The 18,506-nt window shown below is 38.1% G+C and overlaps 2 protein-coding genes across 4 annotated transcripts in view; both read right to left on the reverse strand.

The window, feature by feature from the left end:
- LOC113055012 (inactive N-acetylated-alpha-linked acidic dipeptidase-like protein 2) overlaps nt 1-18,506 on the reverse strand; it is a 241,596-nt gene that overhangs the window by 120,209 nt on the left and 102,881 nt on the right. The window lies entirely within an intron of this gene.
- LOC113055010 (uncharacterized) lies at nt 978-10,103 on the reverse strand. Of its 2 annotated transcripts, none has more exons than XR_003277470.1 (2): nt 1,494-10,102; nt 978-1,387 (listed from the first exon to the last, which is right to left on the reverse strand). XR_003277470.1 is itself a non-coding variant. In XM_026220925.1 (2 exons), exon 2 carries the CDS (start codon nt 8,288-8,290, stop codon nt 2,273-2,275), a length of 6,018 nt encoding a protein of 2,005 aa, XP_026076710.1. In that variant the 5' UTR covers nt 8,291-8,953; nt 9,060-10,103; the 3' UTR covers nt 978-2,272. The 2 variants fall into 2 exon arrangements, 1 of the variants encoding a protein (XP_026076710.1); XM_026220925.1 differs by having other exon boundaries at nt 978-8,953; nt 9,060-10,103.

Below are 18,506 nucleotides of genomic sequence, written 5' to 3' on the forward strand. Positions count from 1 at the left end.
TATCATTAGCGTAATTAGCACATTGTTGACTTTAGGTTAACATTTATTTTCCTCAAAGGTATTTACATGGTCTATTGACGTGAAGATGCAACTAGAAACGAGGGACAGAAATGGAGAGACAGCCTCCATAATTCATATTCCGGACAAGCTTCAGTTAATGTAACTGATGAATATGGCAACGCAGGGAATCAATTGTCTCCTGAACAAACGGATGCACTATTAAAAAAGGATTGCTGGGAGTGAAAGTAAATTAGCAACAGACGGTTAAACATGAGAGAGAGAAATGAAGCGCTGTTAAGGTGCTCTGGCAGCTCGGCTTCGGTTATTTTTTACCCGTCACAGCACGTGGAAGGCACAAATAGAAACACATTGTTATCTTGTAACTTGAAAACTTTAAGAGCTCTCAGGCCCATCAGCATGCCAAAGCTAACGCTGTGATTTTATAGGAGAAACACAGCAGGCCTGCCCGTTCTCTCAAATCTTCAAAACAAAATTAATTGTTGTAATTAAAAGTGTAAAAGTAATCCAAGAGCCTTTAGAGACTATGAATCATTTAACTGCACTTTTCTCTCTCTCTCTCTATCCACAAATTTACACAATTTGATAATTGCCACATGACCCTTTCAATATACTTTACTCAAACTAGGACAGACTGTCTTCGCCAATAAAGAGTTTTCTCATTATAGCACTTTTTTTAGGTAAAAAAAAAAAAAAAAAAAAACGTTCAAAACAGTTGTGATTTTTACAGCACAACAAGAAAAGGAAAAACACCCTGCCTGAAAAGTACAGACTAAATCAACAGTGGTCTGCTTTCTTCTGTGAGATGTTTTATACACATGTAGCGCCCCTATGCTCTGATTATAACCAGAGCAGCGCACCGGGTTCTTAAAGTGTCTCTCGACTATGCACTAATGCTATCCTCCCCTATGTCAGCTAGGAAATGTCACTGTATAATGACTTCAATCAACACAAATGGGTAAGTATAACAAAATTAACCTTTAGGTTTATTTATACACAGTAAAACAAAATAAATAAATGTTTAAATAAATGTTTAAATATCAAATGTTCAATAAACTTCAAATTAAACCATACACTTGTCTTGTGTATTTTTTCCCCTTTGAAGAAAATATACAATCACTTCCAATAACCAATTATGACAGATCAACACTTCCTTAATATCTCAAATAAACAAATAATATCAATAAATACTCGTTTCACAAACAATAGTTGAAACAGTACCGGTTTTAACGTTTGAGTGGCCACTCACATAGACACGTGTGCACGCACGCACATACACACACCTCACAAGTCCCAACCCCTCCCCGTTGCAGGCCTGGACGTTGCTAGAGATCGTTGAGGCCGTGAAACAACAAATGGCCACTTCACTCTAATGAGCAAATAAAATTAAATAAGATCACCTGAATTCCTTGATTATCAGCGTTCTCGTTAGACTCCTCCGAAGCTCGAACACGCGCTCTCTCTCTCTCGCTCACCTGACGCTGTTGAGCTGATCATGTCCCACGGCGCCAGAGGAATTCTAAATCACTCGGGGATTTAGAACGCTATCTGGGTCTTTGTTGATCCAGCAAGACTTGTTAGATGAAACAAAATAAACTTTAATGCAGTCCAGTGTACTTGAATGTCCGATTATCTATCATGTATTCTCACATTAACAACTGAACTCAACACTACAAAAGAAAACCGGCTTATACTCGTGCAGAGTAACGTGCATACACTTTCATGAATGTCCTTAAACTCTCCGATTTGAAGAAATGTAAGTTTCAACAACTTATACAGCGTTTACATGTACATTTTCTTCTCCACCATCTCAACAACACTCTCGTGCGTACCTCTCTGTTCACCTTTTTTTTTCTCCTCCAATCAGAATCACACTCTCACACGTGAGGGTGGGAACAAATAAAACATCAACCTATCAGCAAAAAATAATACTAACTTGCTAGGCAAAAGCACATTTTCTGCAAGTGCATTACATACAAACTTTAAGTATCACCGTATTTCTTAAAGAAACAGTGCTTTAAAACATAGTTCTCAACTGAAACACAAAATAATACATGTACATAAGCATAAATGATGTACTCCCATCTTATGTATTCCAAATTAACCCTTCTCATGAATTAGATATTATTTACTCAATAATAACTTGCTTATTTTACCCATCATTAACCCATTCTGTCATTAACTCAACATAATAACCCTAACTGGGTTACACTCTCCCCCTACTAAAATACTCATGTCCCCATGAGGTTTTTAACTACAACTGTAGCATAACTTCAGATTTCAGGTTTGGATGCACATTAACACAATGTTCACATGTGGCCATTGGGTGACACCACAATGTATTGCAAGTACCCTTCACCTTAGAAGACTCTTGAATTTTCACTACCATACCCCTATATACGATTGTTAAGGGTCTATCAGTAGATTTCCCAAGTGCATCATAACTTAGTTTCTGAACTGGTTTTATCATCCTCCTTGGACGATTTCCAACTTTTCTCTGTTCTTCTTCTCTTGTAACATTCACTGATTCATTAATTTCGTTATCAGAAACCGAATCTCCCAAGTTCTCCAGCATCTGGGCTGAAACGCTCTCCACATCATCATCAGGTGGCAAATCTCCTCCAGTCACTTCCACCTGAGCAGGATCCTTTTGAGACCTAGCAGGGCTCTTCACTTTCTCCCTCTCATAGGATGGAAAAGATAGTGTTCCAAGATCCACTGTTTGTTCAACTGAGTAATATGCACAATGACTACCGTCGTCACTGTCAGAAGTTATGTCCACACATTTACAACTTTCTGGGTCCACTTCAGGTCTTATTGCTTTTTTCTGTGTCCTTTTCACAGTTTTGGATCTGGTCACCATGTGACGTGGAACTTCTTCCCTTTCAGCAGGTAAGTTTATCCTCACTTCTTCTCCAATTGGCAACAAGTGATCCCGGTGCAAAGTTCTCACACCTCCAGTTCCTGCTTTTGGCTTCACCCTGTACACAGGCAGATTTTGCAACTTCTCCAGGACAAGGTAAGGTACGGAGTTCCATCGATCTTGTAACTTTTGTTTCCCAGTCGTTGCAAGATTCTTGACCAGCACACAATCTCCTTTTTCAAGCACTCTGAACTTCACTCTCTGATCATAGAGTCTTTTGTTCCTCTGCTGTGTCTTCTGCGCATTTTGCAAAGATAACTTATATGCGTGTCTTAAATCCTCTTTCATCCTCTCCACATATTTTTGATAATTTGCTCCCCCCTTTCCATCCACAGGATTTCCAAAGTGCACATCTATCGGTAGACGAGCTTCTCTTCCAAACATTAGATAGTAAGGAGAATATCCCGTTACTTCACTTTTAGTACAGTTATATACATGTACTAACTGACTCACACTTTGGCTCCACCTTTCTTTCTTGGCAGCATCCAGCGTACCCAACATGGATAGAAGAGTGCGGTTGAAGCGCTCTGGTTGGGGATCTCCTTGAGGATGGTAGGGTGACGTTCTCGTCTTTCGGATCCCCAGGATTCCAAGTAACTCCTTGATTAGTCTGCTCTCAAAATCACGGCCCTGGTCAGAATGAATTCTGGCAGGCAAACCGTAATGTACAAAGAACTTCTCTACTAAGATTTTTGCAACCGTTAACGCCTTCTGATCTCTTGCAGGATATGCTTGCGCATAACGGGTAAAGTGGTCGGTCACTACAAGTACATTGGCAACTCCCTTTGAATCTGGTTCAATTGACAGGAAGTCAATGCAAACAAGGTCCATTGGCCCACTACTTGTAATATGATTCAGGTAGGCTGATTTTTGTGGCAGAGTTTTCCTCGCTATACATCTTCCACAATTCTTCACATATTTCTCCACTTCCCTAGTCATATGTGGCCAATAGAATCTGTCTTTACACAATTCAGTGGTTCGCTCAATCCCTAGGTGACCTGACTCATCGTGAAGAGAATTCAAGACCTCATTTCGGTATTTTTCCGGCAAGACTAACTGCTCTTTCTCTTTCCCAAAAGAGTTGTTTGTTACTCTGTACAAGAGCTGATGACGAATGGCCAACTTCTTACCCTGTTGCCTCAATAATGTCTCCAAAACATTAGAACTCTTTGAAGCATTGGGAAGTTTCCCTTTCTCCACATCTAGGATCACTGGACCAATGATGGGATCTTGTTCTTGCGCTAACCTCAAATCTGAGTTAGACAATGGAGATTGATGGTTCGTACCCAAGTGTATTGGGCAAACATACAAATCAGGAATACTTTCAGAATCGACCCCCAGCTGGTCTACCAATCTGTCACTCGACTCATCAGACAGGTAAGTACTAGTAGCACGTGTACAGATAGCTTTTACTCCTGATCTAGGAATATCTATCCATTCTGTGGTCTGACCAGCATCCAAAGGATAACGCGACAGTACATCGGCATCCGTATTCTGACTACCAGGTTTATACTGGAGGCTGAAATCATAAGTGGCTAAGGCAGCCAACCACCTATGTCCAGTAGCATTGAGCTTTGCACTTGATAGAACATATGTAAGGGGGTTGTTGTCCGTCCTTACTTTGAATTTTGTTCCATACAGGTAGTCATGGAATTTGTCAACGACAGCCCATTTCAGAGCCAGGAACTCCAACTGATGAATGGGATATCGTTGCTCAGCTGTACTCAACTTCCTACTGGCGAATGCAATTGGTCTCAACCCCTCAGGGTACTCCTGATTTAACACGGCACCCAGACCTTGTAAGCTGGCATCCACGTGCAATATGTACTGCTTAGATGGATCTGCGTAGGCTAGTACTGGTGTATGAGTAAGACAATGGATAATGGTATGGAAGGCTTCTGTACACTCCTCAGTCCACCGCTCTCCAAAGGGTTCCAGCTCTTGGTAATATTTACCTTTAGGTAATACTTTCTGTTTACTCCTCACTGGGGCATACCCTTTGGTCAGTTCCGTTAATGGCCGTACTATCTTGGAGTAATTCTTAATGAATCTCCGATAGAATCCACAGAATCCAAGAAACGATCTCAGTGACTTTAGATCATGAGGTATCTTCCATTCATTTACAGCCTTCACCTTTTCCGGGTCTGGGGTTATGCCATCGGCAGACACAATATGCCCAACATATTTTACAGCCGGCTGGCAAAATTGACATTTATCAACAGACACTTTGAGCCCGAACTCTTCCAATCGATCCAGCACTTTCATCAACCTCTCTTCATGCTCCTCTAGTGTTCTTCCGAAAACAATTAGATCATCTAGATACACTATAACTTGTAGCAAGTGCATATCTCCAACTGCCCTCTCCATCAGTCGTTGGAACGTTGCTGGAGCTCCAGATATCCCTTGCGGCATCCGCTCGAATTGGTAGAATCCAAGAGGACAAATGAATGCCGTCTTTTCCTTATCTTCAGCAGCCATTTCAATTTGATAGTAACCACTCCTTAAGTCCAGGACGGAAAACCACTTGCTCCCCGACAAACAATCCAGAGCGTCCTCTATCCTGGGAGTTGTATATTGATCCGGTACGGTTCTGGAATTCAGAGTTCTATAATCAATGCACATTCTAATAGCACCACTCTTCTTACGAGCTATGACTATAGGTGACGCATAGGGACTCCTTGATTCCTTTATTATACCGGCAGCCAGCAAATCCTTCAGATGACGGCGCACATCATCGATGTCTGCTGGGGCAATACGCCTAGATCTCTCCCTGAAAGGCGTGCAATCATTCAGCCTGATAGTATGAGTCACATCTTTTGCTTTTCCCACATCCCATTCTGATATAGAAAACACGTTTCCTCGCGCTGACAACTTTTTTCTTAATCTTTCCTCCCAATTAGGTGGTATTGGAGAATTGCCAAAGTTAAAGATATTCGGATTTAGCTTCCTGACAGCGGTCTGATCTCCCTGCGCGACCGTAACAGTGTCGGTATGGAAAACATTTGCCATCACAGTCCCTGGAGGAATTCTTATATCTTTCGCAGTCTCATTGCACACAAGCAATTTGAAGTTATCCACGTCTATATCAGATGAATACAGGACGGATGATGGGACAAATACTCCAGCAGGTAATAAGTTCTCATCCGTGGCTTCTACTAGGAGAATATCTTCTCTCATCTGTTCCTTGAGTTCAACTTTACACTGCACATACTTTTCACCCTTCTGAGGTATTGATAGGGATCCAGGTCCCATCCATGTAACAATCCCTTCAACTGAGTCAGTCACTTCCTCTTTCCATTTCTTATGCTGGACACAAGGTATTGAAACAGTTGACTGAATCCTTAGAGAATGTGCAGCATCCGATACTCCTGACTCCTGGCCAAGTGAAATCAGTCTTTGGAAAAAACTTGCATTGGTTCCAATGATTACAGGAACTTGTTGAGGACCTTGTGGTTCTGGACACACCAATGCTAAGACAGGTACTGTTTCTTTCACTCCAATAAGTGACTCAGGAAATGACACATCCACTAGAATGTATCCCTTATATGGATAGTTACAGGCACTTAGTCCCCAGATAGACAATCCAGTCAAAGGTTGAATGGGAATCTGTGGTAAGTACTTGGCATGCCACTGTTCAAAAACAATGGTAACTTGAGAACCACTGTCAAGTAAAGCACTGCATGGACATCCATTCAATTCTACTGAAATGGTTGAGACTGGTCCCACTAGACCCATAGGCACACATTCCTTCTCTCTGACATCAGTTAGTCCCTTCTTGGAGAAACAATCTGGACCACAAGAAGCAACAGGATCTTCCTTTGATCTGCTCCCTTCAGTTTTAGCCCTTCTGAGGGATCTCACCAGCTTTTGTATAACTTTGCCAGTATTCTCTGGTGCGTTACACTTAGTGGCTATATGTCCATCTTCCCCGCAACGGTAACAGAAGAAATCCTCCTTAGACTTCATTGGTTTCTCATTGTGTCGTGAAGGCATTGCTCTGTAGTCCAGCCTAGTTTTAGTTTGAACAGGCTTAGCAGTTGAACTGATACTCATCACCTCCAATTGTTTATTTAACTTGTGAATTTGTTTCTTTAACTCTTTCACTTCAGACTCTCCATGAGTATCTACTCTTTGCTTTTCAAGTTTTTCTCTAGAATCTATCTTCATGGATGCAACAGGAACTTTGGCTGAATCATCTCTCATATTGGCTTTTAGCTCCTGAAGTTCAGCTCGGAGTTGCTTTACTACTTCCAATTCCGGATTATCATCGGTTTTCAGATTTATTGATTTCACTGACGTTCCGATTCTACGACGTGCAAGTTCATTCTCTTCAGCTGTCTTTAACTCATTCAATAACTCCAAGAAAGTCGGAGGGTGGTCTTTCCGTTCTCGTAGCCTCAGCTGTAATAACATCAGGTCTGAATCGAAAGCAGCACCTCTGATTAGCTGTTCAATCCTTGCCTTATCCATCATGTGAGACATCAACCCGCCCTTTTGAACCACCTTTGTCAACGATTTCTCTATTCGTCTCAGGAAGTCAGACAGAGATTCTCTAGGGAATTGTCTCAGTAACCTGAAAGCAAAGTAAAGGTCTTCCCCTGATTCAGAGGTTCCAAAGGTATTTTCTAGAGCCTCAAGGTACTGTGAAGCACTAGCCTCAGGACTTGAAAACCTTACCGCCTTCACAATGTCAAGAGCAGGGCCTTTCAAACTCTCCATTATCCGTCGTCGCTTTTCTTTTTCTGAACACTCACATTCGGCGGTCATTAATCTGGCCTGTTCCATCCAATTCTCAAGATTTTCTTCTCCAGACGGGGTAGGAATAGTACCAGAAAACATACGCAATCGCCTATAAGCATTGGAGTCTCCAGAAGGCTTTGTTTTTTCCAGAAGGTCCCCAACTGCACGTATAATGGACTCGGGTGAACCAGCATTGGAACTGGCTGAATGGAATAAAGATTCCAAGTCAGTCATGGATTTTCCTTCCTCATGCAGAAATTTTGCCAATTTCTCAGAAAACCCGCATGCAGGTACATCAACAGGTGCTACAATGACCCTCCATGTCTCTTCCCCTTCGGCTCTTAGCAATTCAGCTGGAATGCGGGTAGGATCTATCACTTCACGGCATTCACACAAGATCAACACAGTATCTGGGCTTTGTCCCTTTTTAGAGTCTCTAACTCTCACTCTGCCTACTGCTTTTATAGTTTCGACAGCTTCTTCAATACATGCCACATCAGTTGTTGCAGGTACTCCCATTAACATGATAGCATGGCTTTCCTCAACTACAGCTTCCTTGCACCAGTTTGAAAGTTCAACAGACAAACGTGAATCACTCTTGAGCGCCATTTTGATTCTTTAAAAGAATAGTCAGTAAGTACCCTTTTCTTCTACTGAATGCTTAATCTTAATATTTAGGATTTTAGGGAGAGAATAATGATCCCGGAAGAGCCCCCAAATTGTGTAGCGCCCCTATGCTCTGATTATAACCAGAGCAGCGCACCGGGTTCTTAAAGTGTCTCTCGACTATGCACTAATGCTATCCTCCCCTATGTCAGCTAGGAAATGTCACTGTATAATGACTTCAATCAACACAAATGGGTAAGTATAACAAAATTAACCTTTAGGTTTATTTATACACAGTAAAACAAAATAAATAAATGTTTAAATAAATGTTTAAATATCAAATGTTCAATAAACTTCAAATTAAACCATACACTTGTCTTGTGTATTTTTTCCCCTTTGAAGAAAATATACAATCACTTCCAATAACCAATTATGACAGATCAACACTTCCTTAATATCTCAAATAAACAAATAATATCAATAAATACTCGTTTCACAAACAATAGTTGAAACAGTACCGGTTTTAACGTTTGAGTGGCCACTCACATAGACACGTGTGCACGCACGCACATACACACACCTCACAAGTCCCAACCCCTCCCCGTTGCAGGCCTGGACGTTGCTAGAGATCGTTGAGGCCGTGAAACAACAAATGGCCACTTCACTCTAATGAGCAAATAAAATTAAATAAGATCACCTGAATTCCTTGATTATCAGCGTTCTCGTTAGACTCCTCCGAAGCTCGAACACGCGCTCTCTCTCTCTCGCTCACCTGACGCTGTTGAGCTGATCATGTCCCACGGCGCCAGAGGAATTCTAAATCACTCGGGGATTTAGAACGCTATCTGGGTCTTTGTTGATCCAGCAAGACTTGTTAGATGAAACAAAATAAACTTTAATGCAGTCCAGTGTACTTGAATGTCCGATTATCTATCATGTATTCTCACATTAACAACTGAACTCAACACTACAAAAGAAAACCGGCTTATACTCGTGCAGAGTAACGTGCATACACTTTCATGAATGTCCTTAAACTCTCCGATTTGAAGAAATGTAAGTTTCAACAACTTATACAGCGTTTACATGTACATTTTCTTCTCCACCATCTCAACAACACTCTCGTGCGTACCTCTCTGTTCACCTTTTTTTTTCTCCTCCAATCAGAATCACACTCTCACACGTGAGGGTGGGAACAAATAAAACATCAACCTATCAGCAAAAAATAATACTAACTTGCTAGGCAAAAGCACATTTTCTGCAAGTGCATTACATACAAACTTTAAGTATCACCGTATTTCTTAAAGAAACAGTGCTTTAAAACATAGTTCTCAACTGAAACACAAAATAATACATGTACATAAGCATAAATGATGTACTCCCATCTTATGTATTCCAAATTAACCCTTCTCATGAATTAGATATTATTTACTCAATAATAACTTGCTTATTTTACCCATCATTAACCCATTCTGTCATTAACTCAACATAATAACCCTAACTGGGTTACACACACAACAAATACACTTTATTAGATTCTAATCTGATTTGTATTTGTGTTTCATAGCAAATGATTTACTTGGGGGGTACAATGCCATTTCATGCATTAAGAGTTGTTTACACTGTTAAAGAGTTGGGTTCTCATGCTAAGCATTGACTCAGCCTCAGTCGTAACACTCACGGACCATTGGCTAAACGGCTGATGCATATGGGACACAAAAGTGGAAACACTTCAGGAGTTTCGAAGTCACCATCAGATTGGCTGAATTCTACCGGATTTCTGGGAGATGTTTGTGTCATGTTCTTTAACGTTCCGCCTGGAAACAAAGATGCCATAGCACCAACCCCCCTTACAGAAGAAGAAAGCCATAGTGTTTACAACTGTGACAACAAGCGCTTGTCAGGATAAAGTAAACACTGGAGTTATAAGTGAAATAATTAAAGTTCATAGCATAGAATCTTTGAAACACGGCAGAGAGTTTTACACACCTGTCTGTTATTGTGGCTACATTTCCACATTCGGAAAGTGATGCTGAACGAAGTGAGCTATGATTTGTTGTCTGACATGTCAAACGGCCTCATGGGTGGGCCTTGGCCAATGAAAGCTGCCATGGATTCCAGACCTTCAGTCATAAGCCGCTGCACTGGACTTGTCTCCAATCCAAAGAAGTGCGTTTTTGGTTGCAAGGGAAAGATAAATTTGTTCAGTTTCCTAAAGAACTCAGTGTTATGTAAACAGTGGATACATATCGTTTGATACTGACATATGGAGCGGTCCCGGCTGAAAAAAGATCCCGGTCATGATTCAGAACTGCAGACGATAAGTTAAACGGCATCAAGCGTCTTGTTTTGTTGGTATTCAATGCTCAACTGCTCGTCATTCTTTAGCTCCACCCACGGCACATCTCCAGGCTCCATGGCTTTATTCTTTTATGAATATAATAAAACTAAATACTTTTTGGAGATATGAAGGATGCAGTACTACTCTATAGGTTCTGAAGATTAACATGAGATTGGGTGAAACTGTGTGTGTTATGCCCCCTTTAAGCAAATTATTGACTGAACTTTGATCAGTAGATTATTTAGATTAAGTAACTATACAATTATTTCAGTTTTACTAATAAAAACAATGCAAATTAGTCAATACTGTGTGATTTACCCAATATTTCCTATGAAAAAAATATAATAGGTTCACACAGACCTCAAAACACAATTGACCACAAGATCAGAACACAAGAAGTTGCTAAATTTGACCACAAAACCAACATGTAATTCATTTAAAAACATCACACAAATTATCAAATGACTATAATTATTCATGCAATAATGGATACAACAATAACAAAAATACTAATTGTAAAACAAAAAAATCAAAACATAAAAAAATAATATATAAAATAAGTCTAATTACATTGCTCCTGAATTTTTTAAGTTGTTAGAACAAAAACATGTTACTTTTAACTAATTTTACCAGATATTTACCATAATCATGTAGAAGCCCCCAGAGTAAAGAGTTATTTGGGAATAAACAATATTAAGATAAACTAGACAATGTTCTTTCATATGGACAGAGTGGACAGAAAAGTTTTACATTTCTTTTAGTTGTTATTCCTACTCAAAATGTACCACTTTTTTTTTTCTCTAGCTTCTCAAGCACAGGACTCATCCAGTCATCCAGTGGACAAGCAGTCCAGCCCCACACTGAGGCACTGTGACCTGACAGAGTGTGTCCAATCCCTCACGGCTGTGCATGGGTGCCTGGGTAATCTAATTAAAAGCGTGCTCTGCATGAGTGGAGAGGATGATTCCTAACCTCTCTCAGGTAATGCTTCTCCAACCTCCACCCCCACTGCAGCTGGAACAAGACTTAAATAGTAACCCAGGGCATTATTTATGGAGGAACCGTTCCCCCAAATGATTGTGTGACCAATTTTACCTTGACCAGTTGAAATGAGCTACAAATAAATATCACTTCTTGGTGAATTAGAATGTGTCTACTTAAAAGTCTAGGTGTTGCTAAATAAAATGGAATCATTGTGGAGTAACTTCTAACTTTAGAATAATTTGGAAATACCTTTTATTTATTCGTAATTACTAGTAATTAAAGCTGCAGTAGGTAACTTTTGCAAAAATGTATTTTTTTACATATTTGTTAAACCAGTCATTATGTCCTGACAGTAGAATATGAGACAGATAATCTGTGAAAAAAATTCCTATTGCCATTTGCAGAAATACCATCGCTCCCGATAAGAAACAACCAATCAGAGCTGCGGTCCGTAACTTTTTTATGTGTTCAAAATTTTCAAAATGTATATAATAAGCGAGTACACCATGAATCCATTTTCCAAACCATGTTTTAAGCTTGTCCTGAATCAATAGGGTGCATCTATAATAAGTGTTTATATTCAGACTATTTTAGATTGCTTCGGGGATACCGCGGCGGAGTAACCCAGTACCTTTGTGATTCTTCATAGACATAAACAGAGAGAAGTAGTTCCGGCTACAATGTTCTTCCGCAAGACGCAAGCAGTTCTGTTTATTAACCGCTAGAGCGTCAAAAGTTACCGATTGCAGCTTTAAGGAAAATAAATTTCAAATTAATTGAAGTAAATAATTATCAAAGTTTTGTTAGAAATTATTTTTTTCTTTCCACAAATAAATAAATAAATAAATAAATAAAACATTAAGTAGCACAACTGTTTTCAACACTGATGATACTAAATCTTTCTTAATAACCAAATCAGCATATAAGTATGATTTCTAAAGGACTATGTGAAACCGATGACTAACGAATGACTTCAATCTGAAAAAGAGATTAGTTGTTTGCATGATGATGTTCTATAAAATGTTGCTCCATTTCTTGTCTCCAAACTTTTCTTATAGCTGTGTTGCTGTTTTTCTTCCACTGACCTCAACCCATGCCTTGCATTCTCTTTGGCTGTAGCTCATCGCGACACCTGACACCACGTGAAGTTGATTCCAGATATTGAACATGCTAGATATTCATTCATCACCGAGCCTCTTTGATGCGTCATTGAGTAGTTCACACATAAAAACTTCAGATTTTCCCCACCGATCACAGCCTGACCTGTCGTCGAGCTCATTAATTAGCAAATCTGCCTTAAATGGGGCTTAAAATCCTATAGTGTGAACTAGTCATAACAGTGCATATTCAGAAGAAAAGAAACCTAAAAGGTAAAGAGGAGATAAAAAGGATAACAATAAGCCATTTGTCTGTAAATGTGAAAGCCCAGAAAAGATTTCTGATATGGAGAAGAAAAAAATTATTCAGGGTGAATTAATTGGAAAAGTTTAATAGTTCGAATTAAAGCTCTAATAGAAACCAGAACAGAATGATGAGGAGTATCAATACAGCACTGCCTTGCAGCCACCATAATTAATGCAGAATATGAACCGCCACACTTTAATTAGTGTTAACATGAAACTAACCAAGTTCACCATAAATCTATATTGCCATTATTACATGGCTCCCATTTATTCCATCAAACCAAATCCACCTAATAAAATAAAATAAATGATGGCTCTGCTTAATTAAATGCTGAGATAAATACATTTAATAGAATTTAATATATATATATATATATATATATATATATATATAAAATAGGTAAATTTATTCATTATGGGTTTTCTAACATTCATTTGTGTATCAAAACATTTGACTTAACCAGTGCAAGTAGAACAATCAGGCAAATTGAATCCATAACATGTGGTGATGTATATGACCCCATTACTCGGTCACTCAATACTTTCAATAAAAGGTCAAACCAATTAACTTTGGTTCCATTTATATAGAAAACGTATCCTCAACCTCGACAATGTCTCCACTGACCAGTACCAAAAAAGATCAGAGTAGAAGGCGGCAAAGCTAGTCACCCATCCTACCACAGCTTGACCAAATCCAGCCTCTTGTTGAGCAGCGTTTGCAGAGGTGCTCTCCACAGCACGACCTGATGAATGATGTCACTGCCTCACTCGAGCCCAGCTCAAGCCCAGCTCACGGCTGATGCCGCTGGCTAGAAACAAGAGGAGTTCTCAAACCCTCGTGACGACAGATCCTTAACTCAGCACCATCTGTTACTGAGACTAATATAGACATCAGGAGAGGAGTCCTGCTCTCCTGTCAAGCAACAAAAATCTACCATTTTCACACAGGAAGCCAGTCAACAAAGCAGCCAGATGAGACTTTATTTCTCCAAGTTTCAAAGCAATTATCAGAATGAATTCCAGTGGCACAACAATAATTCAGTTTTTTTGGGAATAAAGATCTAAACTGTGCTTTTGAGTGAGTGATTCTCCATCTTTATGTTGAGCAAATACAACTGGAGGAATGAATCCCTAACGTTTTTATTCAAATACGGTTGAGCGAAAATGATTGACAGCTGATGTATCTTGCAGGTGGTCACCCTGGGCTTTGCTTGGGTGAGGCTTGCATGCCGTCTGGGTGGCTATTGGACTGTGGCAGTGCTATTATGGATGATAACACTGCCCGAGTCCCGTACCATATAAAAGCGCTAGGCTTTTTTTTTTTTTTTTTGGTCCGCAGGGTCCTTGAAGAGGCCATAGTGTGTTAGAGGGGCGAACAAAGAGAAAGATAAGAGATATCTGTGAGAGCTTTCACTCTGTTGAAATATATGTGACCCTGACCTTCAAAGGAACACTTCAAAAGTGGTGATTCAGGAGGAAAAATCTATTTGATTTGCTCTTTTGAGAAAGCCCCGAGAAACTGAAATGAAACATGAAATTTTCATATGGCATATCAATTACAAAGCCATGAGCAAAGCTTACAAATATTTCTGCTTCATACATAAAAATGTTATAAATGTCAGCTTGAAATGAAGCAGGCCATGATAATTTATTATTATCCCATTGTCAAAACATACTAGAGCTCTATCTATCTATCTATCTATCTATCTATCTATCTATCTATCTATCTATCTATCTATCTATCTATCTATCTATCTATCTATCTATCTATCTATCTATCTATCTATCTAGTCTAGATAGCTGTATGCCTGTACACATACACACACATATAGTATGAAAGAGGTTGGGAAAATGCAACACCTGTGGCAACAAAACACAGTTGATATATAATAATAAATATTTCATAATGTGAAGCGGAAACATGAAATTACAATACTATGAATACACAAACCCCATTCACAAATGCATGTAGGTCAATGACTCTTAAACAACCATTTAACACAAGCTCTCATCTGAAACACCAAAAATGAGCAATGAGCATTGACGTATAAAAATTTCCCAAAATACACTGTTGTTGAGTTATCCACATTTAGGAAGAAAACAAAAGACGCTGAACTTTCCTTGAACTCAGAAAAGAGATAAAAAAGAGACGTTTATCTGGCAAGCTGGAGGGCCAGATTTCGATACAGAGAAGACATTTGCATCAGTAATGCAAAGCGATGCTCAAGTACATCCACGATCACTCCCTCTCTCCAAGTGGATTCATCCTAAAGAAAGCAGTCATATATAACTGGATTTACGATGATAAAGCAGCAGCCCTGGGAGAAGAGAGCATGGAAGACGTGCTTAACAAATGACAACCAAGGACTTCAAAGCACTGCAGGACAAAGGGATAGTGAAATGAATAAACATTAGTGATTCTGATTAAGTAAGGAGTGTGCGGTATTCAACAATAGAATATACATTTTAAGTATTTTTTTTTTTTAAACCACATATTACAAACTCTACTGCCTCTTACTCCTTTATGGCCAACAAATGCAAGGAGGACATAATGTGAAATGGCTTGTTGGTTGCTGATCGTTGCTCATTCACTTCAGTAAAAAAAAAAAAAAAAAACTCATATTTTTAAATGTAACATATAATAAAAAAAATAAAAAATAAACAAATAAAAGCAATCAAATTAAAACTCAAAAAAAGAGTTCAAATGTTGTATTTGTTTTACTTTGTTGTCATGTGACTGATAACCGTGAATATATTGTGATTTGTTAAATTACTGGAAAATGTACTTAAAAATTCAGAAGGTAATTATACCAGGGTATGGCTGAAAAAAAAAATGTTTCGAAATTCCAGTTATTTCATTGTAACGTTTTTTTTTTGTTGTTGTTTTTTTCACAGAACTACGCTACAAGCACACCATCACGTGTCGTTATATTTAGAAAACATTTCCAAGAAAGTAGCTAAAAGAACAGGATGATGAATTAAAGATGAATTTAAATAAATAAAAATAATCATAACTCACAGATAATTAAGTAAAGTAAATAAATACACACACACATACATATATAGAGTATATCTGTATACACACATATACAGTACATATACATATGCAAACATGAATCAATGTATTCTCCATAACCATGCATTTAGAAGTAATTCTGTGTGTTTGTGTTTGTGTCTCTGAGTGTGTGTGTGTGGGACTGTATTCTATACATTATGGTGACATTATTATTTATTTTATTTGTATTTTTTTGGTGTTTGTGTGTGGAACTGTGTTCCGTACAATATGGGGTCATACATTTGTTTTGGTCCCCATGAGGAAAACTACATTTAGATCAAAAAGACTGGAGTTTTATGTGTGGGGTAGGTTTACGGAGAGGGTTAGAGTATAGTTTGTATAATATAAAATCCATTATGCCTTTGGAATGTCCCAATCAATTATGAAAACCAGTTTATGTCTGTGTCTTTTGCAACATTATTATTTCAATCATAAAATAGTGAATCAGATGTTAAAAACACAGACGGAGTGTGCAAATAAACATACTATCATCGGATGTAACTCATTCTTACTGAACCCCTTTATATCAACTGCATTGATCTACGGTCTTCATTGATCTGTTATATCATGGTAAACAGAATGGAATAAACTGACAGATAAAAGTTCACATAAACAACACAACCACAAACAAGAGTATAACACATTGAAACAATAAGAAGTATAGAGAAAAGGAAATTAGATGTTGTGTGAAGGACAGTGAGAAAGATGTGTAATAAAAAGTCAGTGTATGTGACTACTATCATACATGATAGTATGACGCTCTCCTGGCTGCCAGTTTATGGTTAATAGCTTTGTGTTGACCTTCTTCTATCTAATACCTGCATTTCACAGCTGCTGAACAGCAAATGTCTTTAAATTACATCTAACTTGCTGAACATGAGAGCGAGGCCATGCTAAAAACAACACAAAGCCACTATGAGAGTGTTCCAGACCACCATCTTCACCTGGCAGAGTCTCGCACTACCTGGCCTTCTTAACAAACTCCTTTTGGTCCAGCTATCGTTTCTCAGTAAGACGACACTGCCCTTTGACACAGATCTCACTGCTGTTCAAAAAACAGCCTGTACTAGCATCCAGACGAGCCAAAGGAAGAGGTCTTTCAGACCCTGATCCAGGGATTACTGGAGCTTCTGCCCTTTGGCCAAGCTTTGGTGCACTGCTTTATTTTCTCTGTCTCATTCTCTCACTTTCTCCCACTTTTTTTTAAGGGGCCACAAATACTAACTGATAATGAAAATAATCAACAATGGTTTTAGTTGTAAAAAACAAACAAACAAGAACATTTAACTTCCTGTTTAAATGTTTATATTGTGGGAATTTAGTTTTACTCAACAGCTTTATGATGTTAAATATTGCTGCATACTGTTATTTATATATATATATATATATATATATATATATATATATATATATATATATATATATATATATATATATATATATATATATATATATATATATATATATATATATATATATATATATATATCCTATGTTCATTAAGGCTGAATTTATTTGATAAAAAATACAGTAAAAAAAGTAAGATATTTTAAAATATACAGTTTTAAAAAAAATGCAGTTTATTCATGAGGTCAAAGCTGACATTATTACAGCAGCCATTACTGCAATCTTCAGTGTCACATGATCATTTACAAATAATTTTAATATGGCAATTCGGTGCTCAAGAAACATTTCTGTGAAACAATGCTCCAACTCCAAATAAATTAATCTAGATTAATTTCAAGATCACAGTGAGATTAATCTAGATAAAAAAAAAAAAAATCTATGCCCACCACTAATATATATATATATATATATATATATATATATATATATATATATATATATATATATATATATATATACACACACACACACATACATACACACACACACACTTTTGCTTACTTGCTAATTGGCTTAATTTCGGAGCAACTTTGCGGTAGTTTAGGCCACTAATCATAGAGAACTGTACTGCATTTATACAAGGGGCTTCAAGGAGTAAATAACGACAAAATCTATGAAAATAATCCCTCATGCACGCTTATATCTTATATCAGTATATCTACACCAGCAGGATAATGTTTCAATAGCTCTATATGTTACTACATTAAATATTTCCTTTAATAACAGTCATATATTATAAAAAAGTTATCAGAGGCATGCCTTCAAGAACTATAACAAACTTCATCATCATGAAATCCATAAAAGCAGCACAGTGCGTTACACTATCAGACCCTCTGAGAGCTCAAGTGCTGATGAGAATCCAATGCACAGACTCACAAACAATGTTATAAATAATTTTGCATGCTCATTCATATTCCCTTGGGAATAAACAGTGTAATCGATTGTAGAGTTAATAAGAAAAAAAAGTTTGTATTAATGTTATGATTATGTCTTTAATTGTGCCGACAAAATGGAAGGAAACACTGAACATTG

This window comes from Carassius auratus, chromosome 36 (assembly GCF_003368295.1).
Source record: "Carassius auratus strain Wakin chromosome 36, ASM336829v1, whole genome shotgun sequence".
NCBI classification, from domain to species: domain Eukaryota; kingdom Metazoa; phylum Chordata; class Actinopteri; order Cypriniformes; family Cyprinidae; genus Carassius; species Carassius auratus.

Coding starts and splice junctions, on each gene's coding strand:
- LOC113055010 (XM_026220925.1), bottom strand. CDS start 8,290: ATGGCGCTCAAGAGTGATTCACGTTTGTCTGTTGAACTTTCAAACTGG.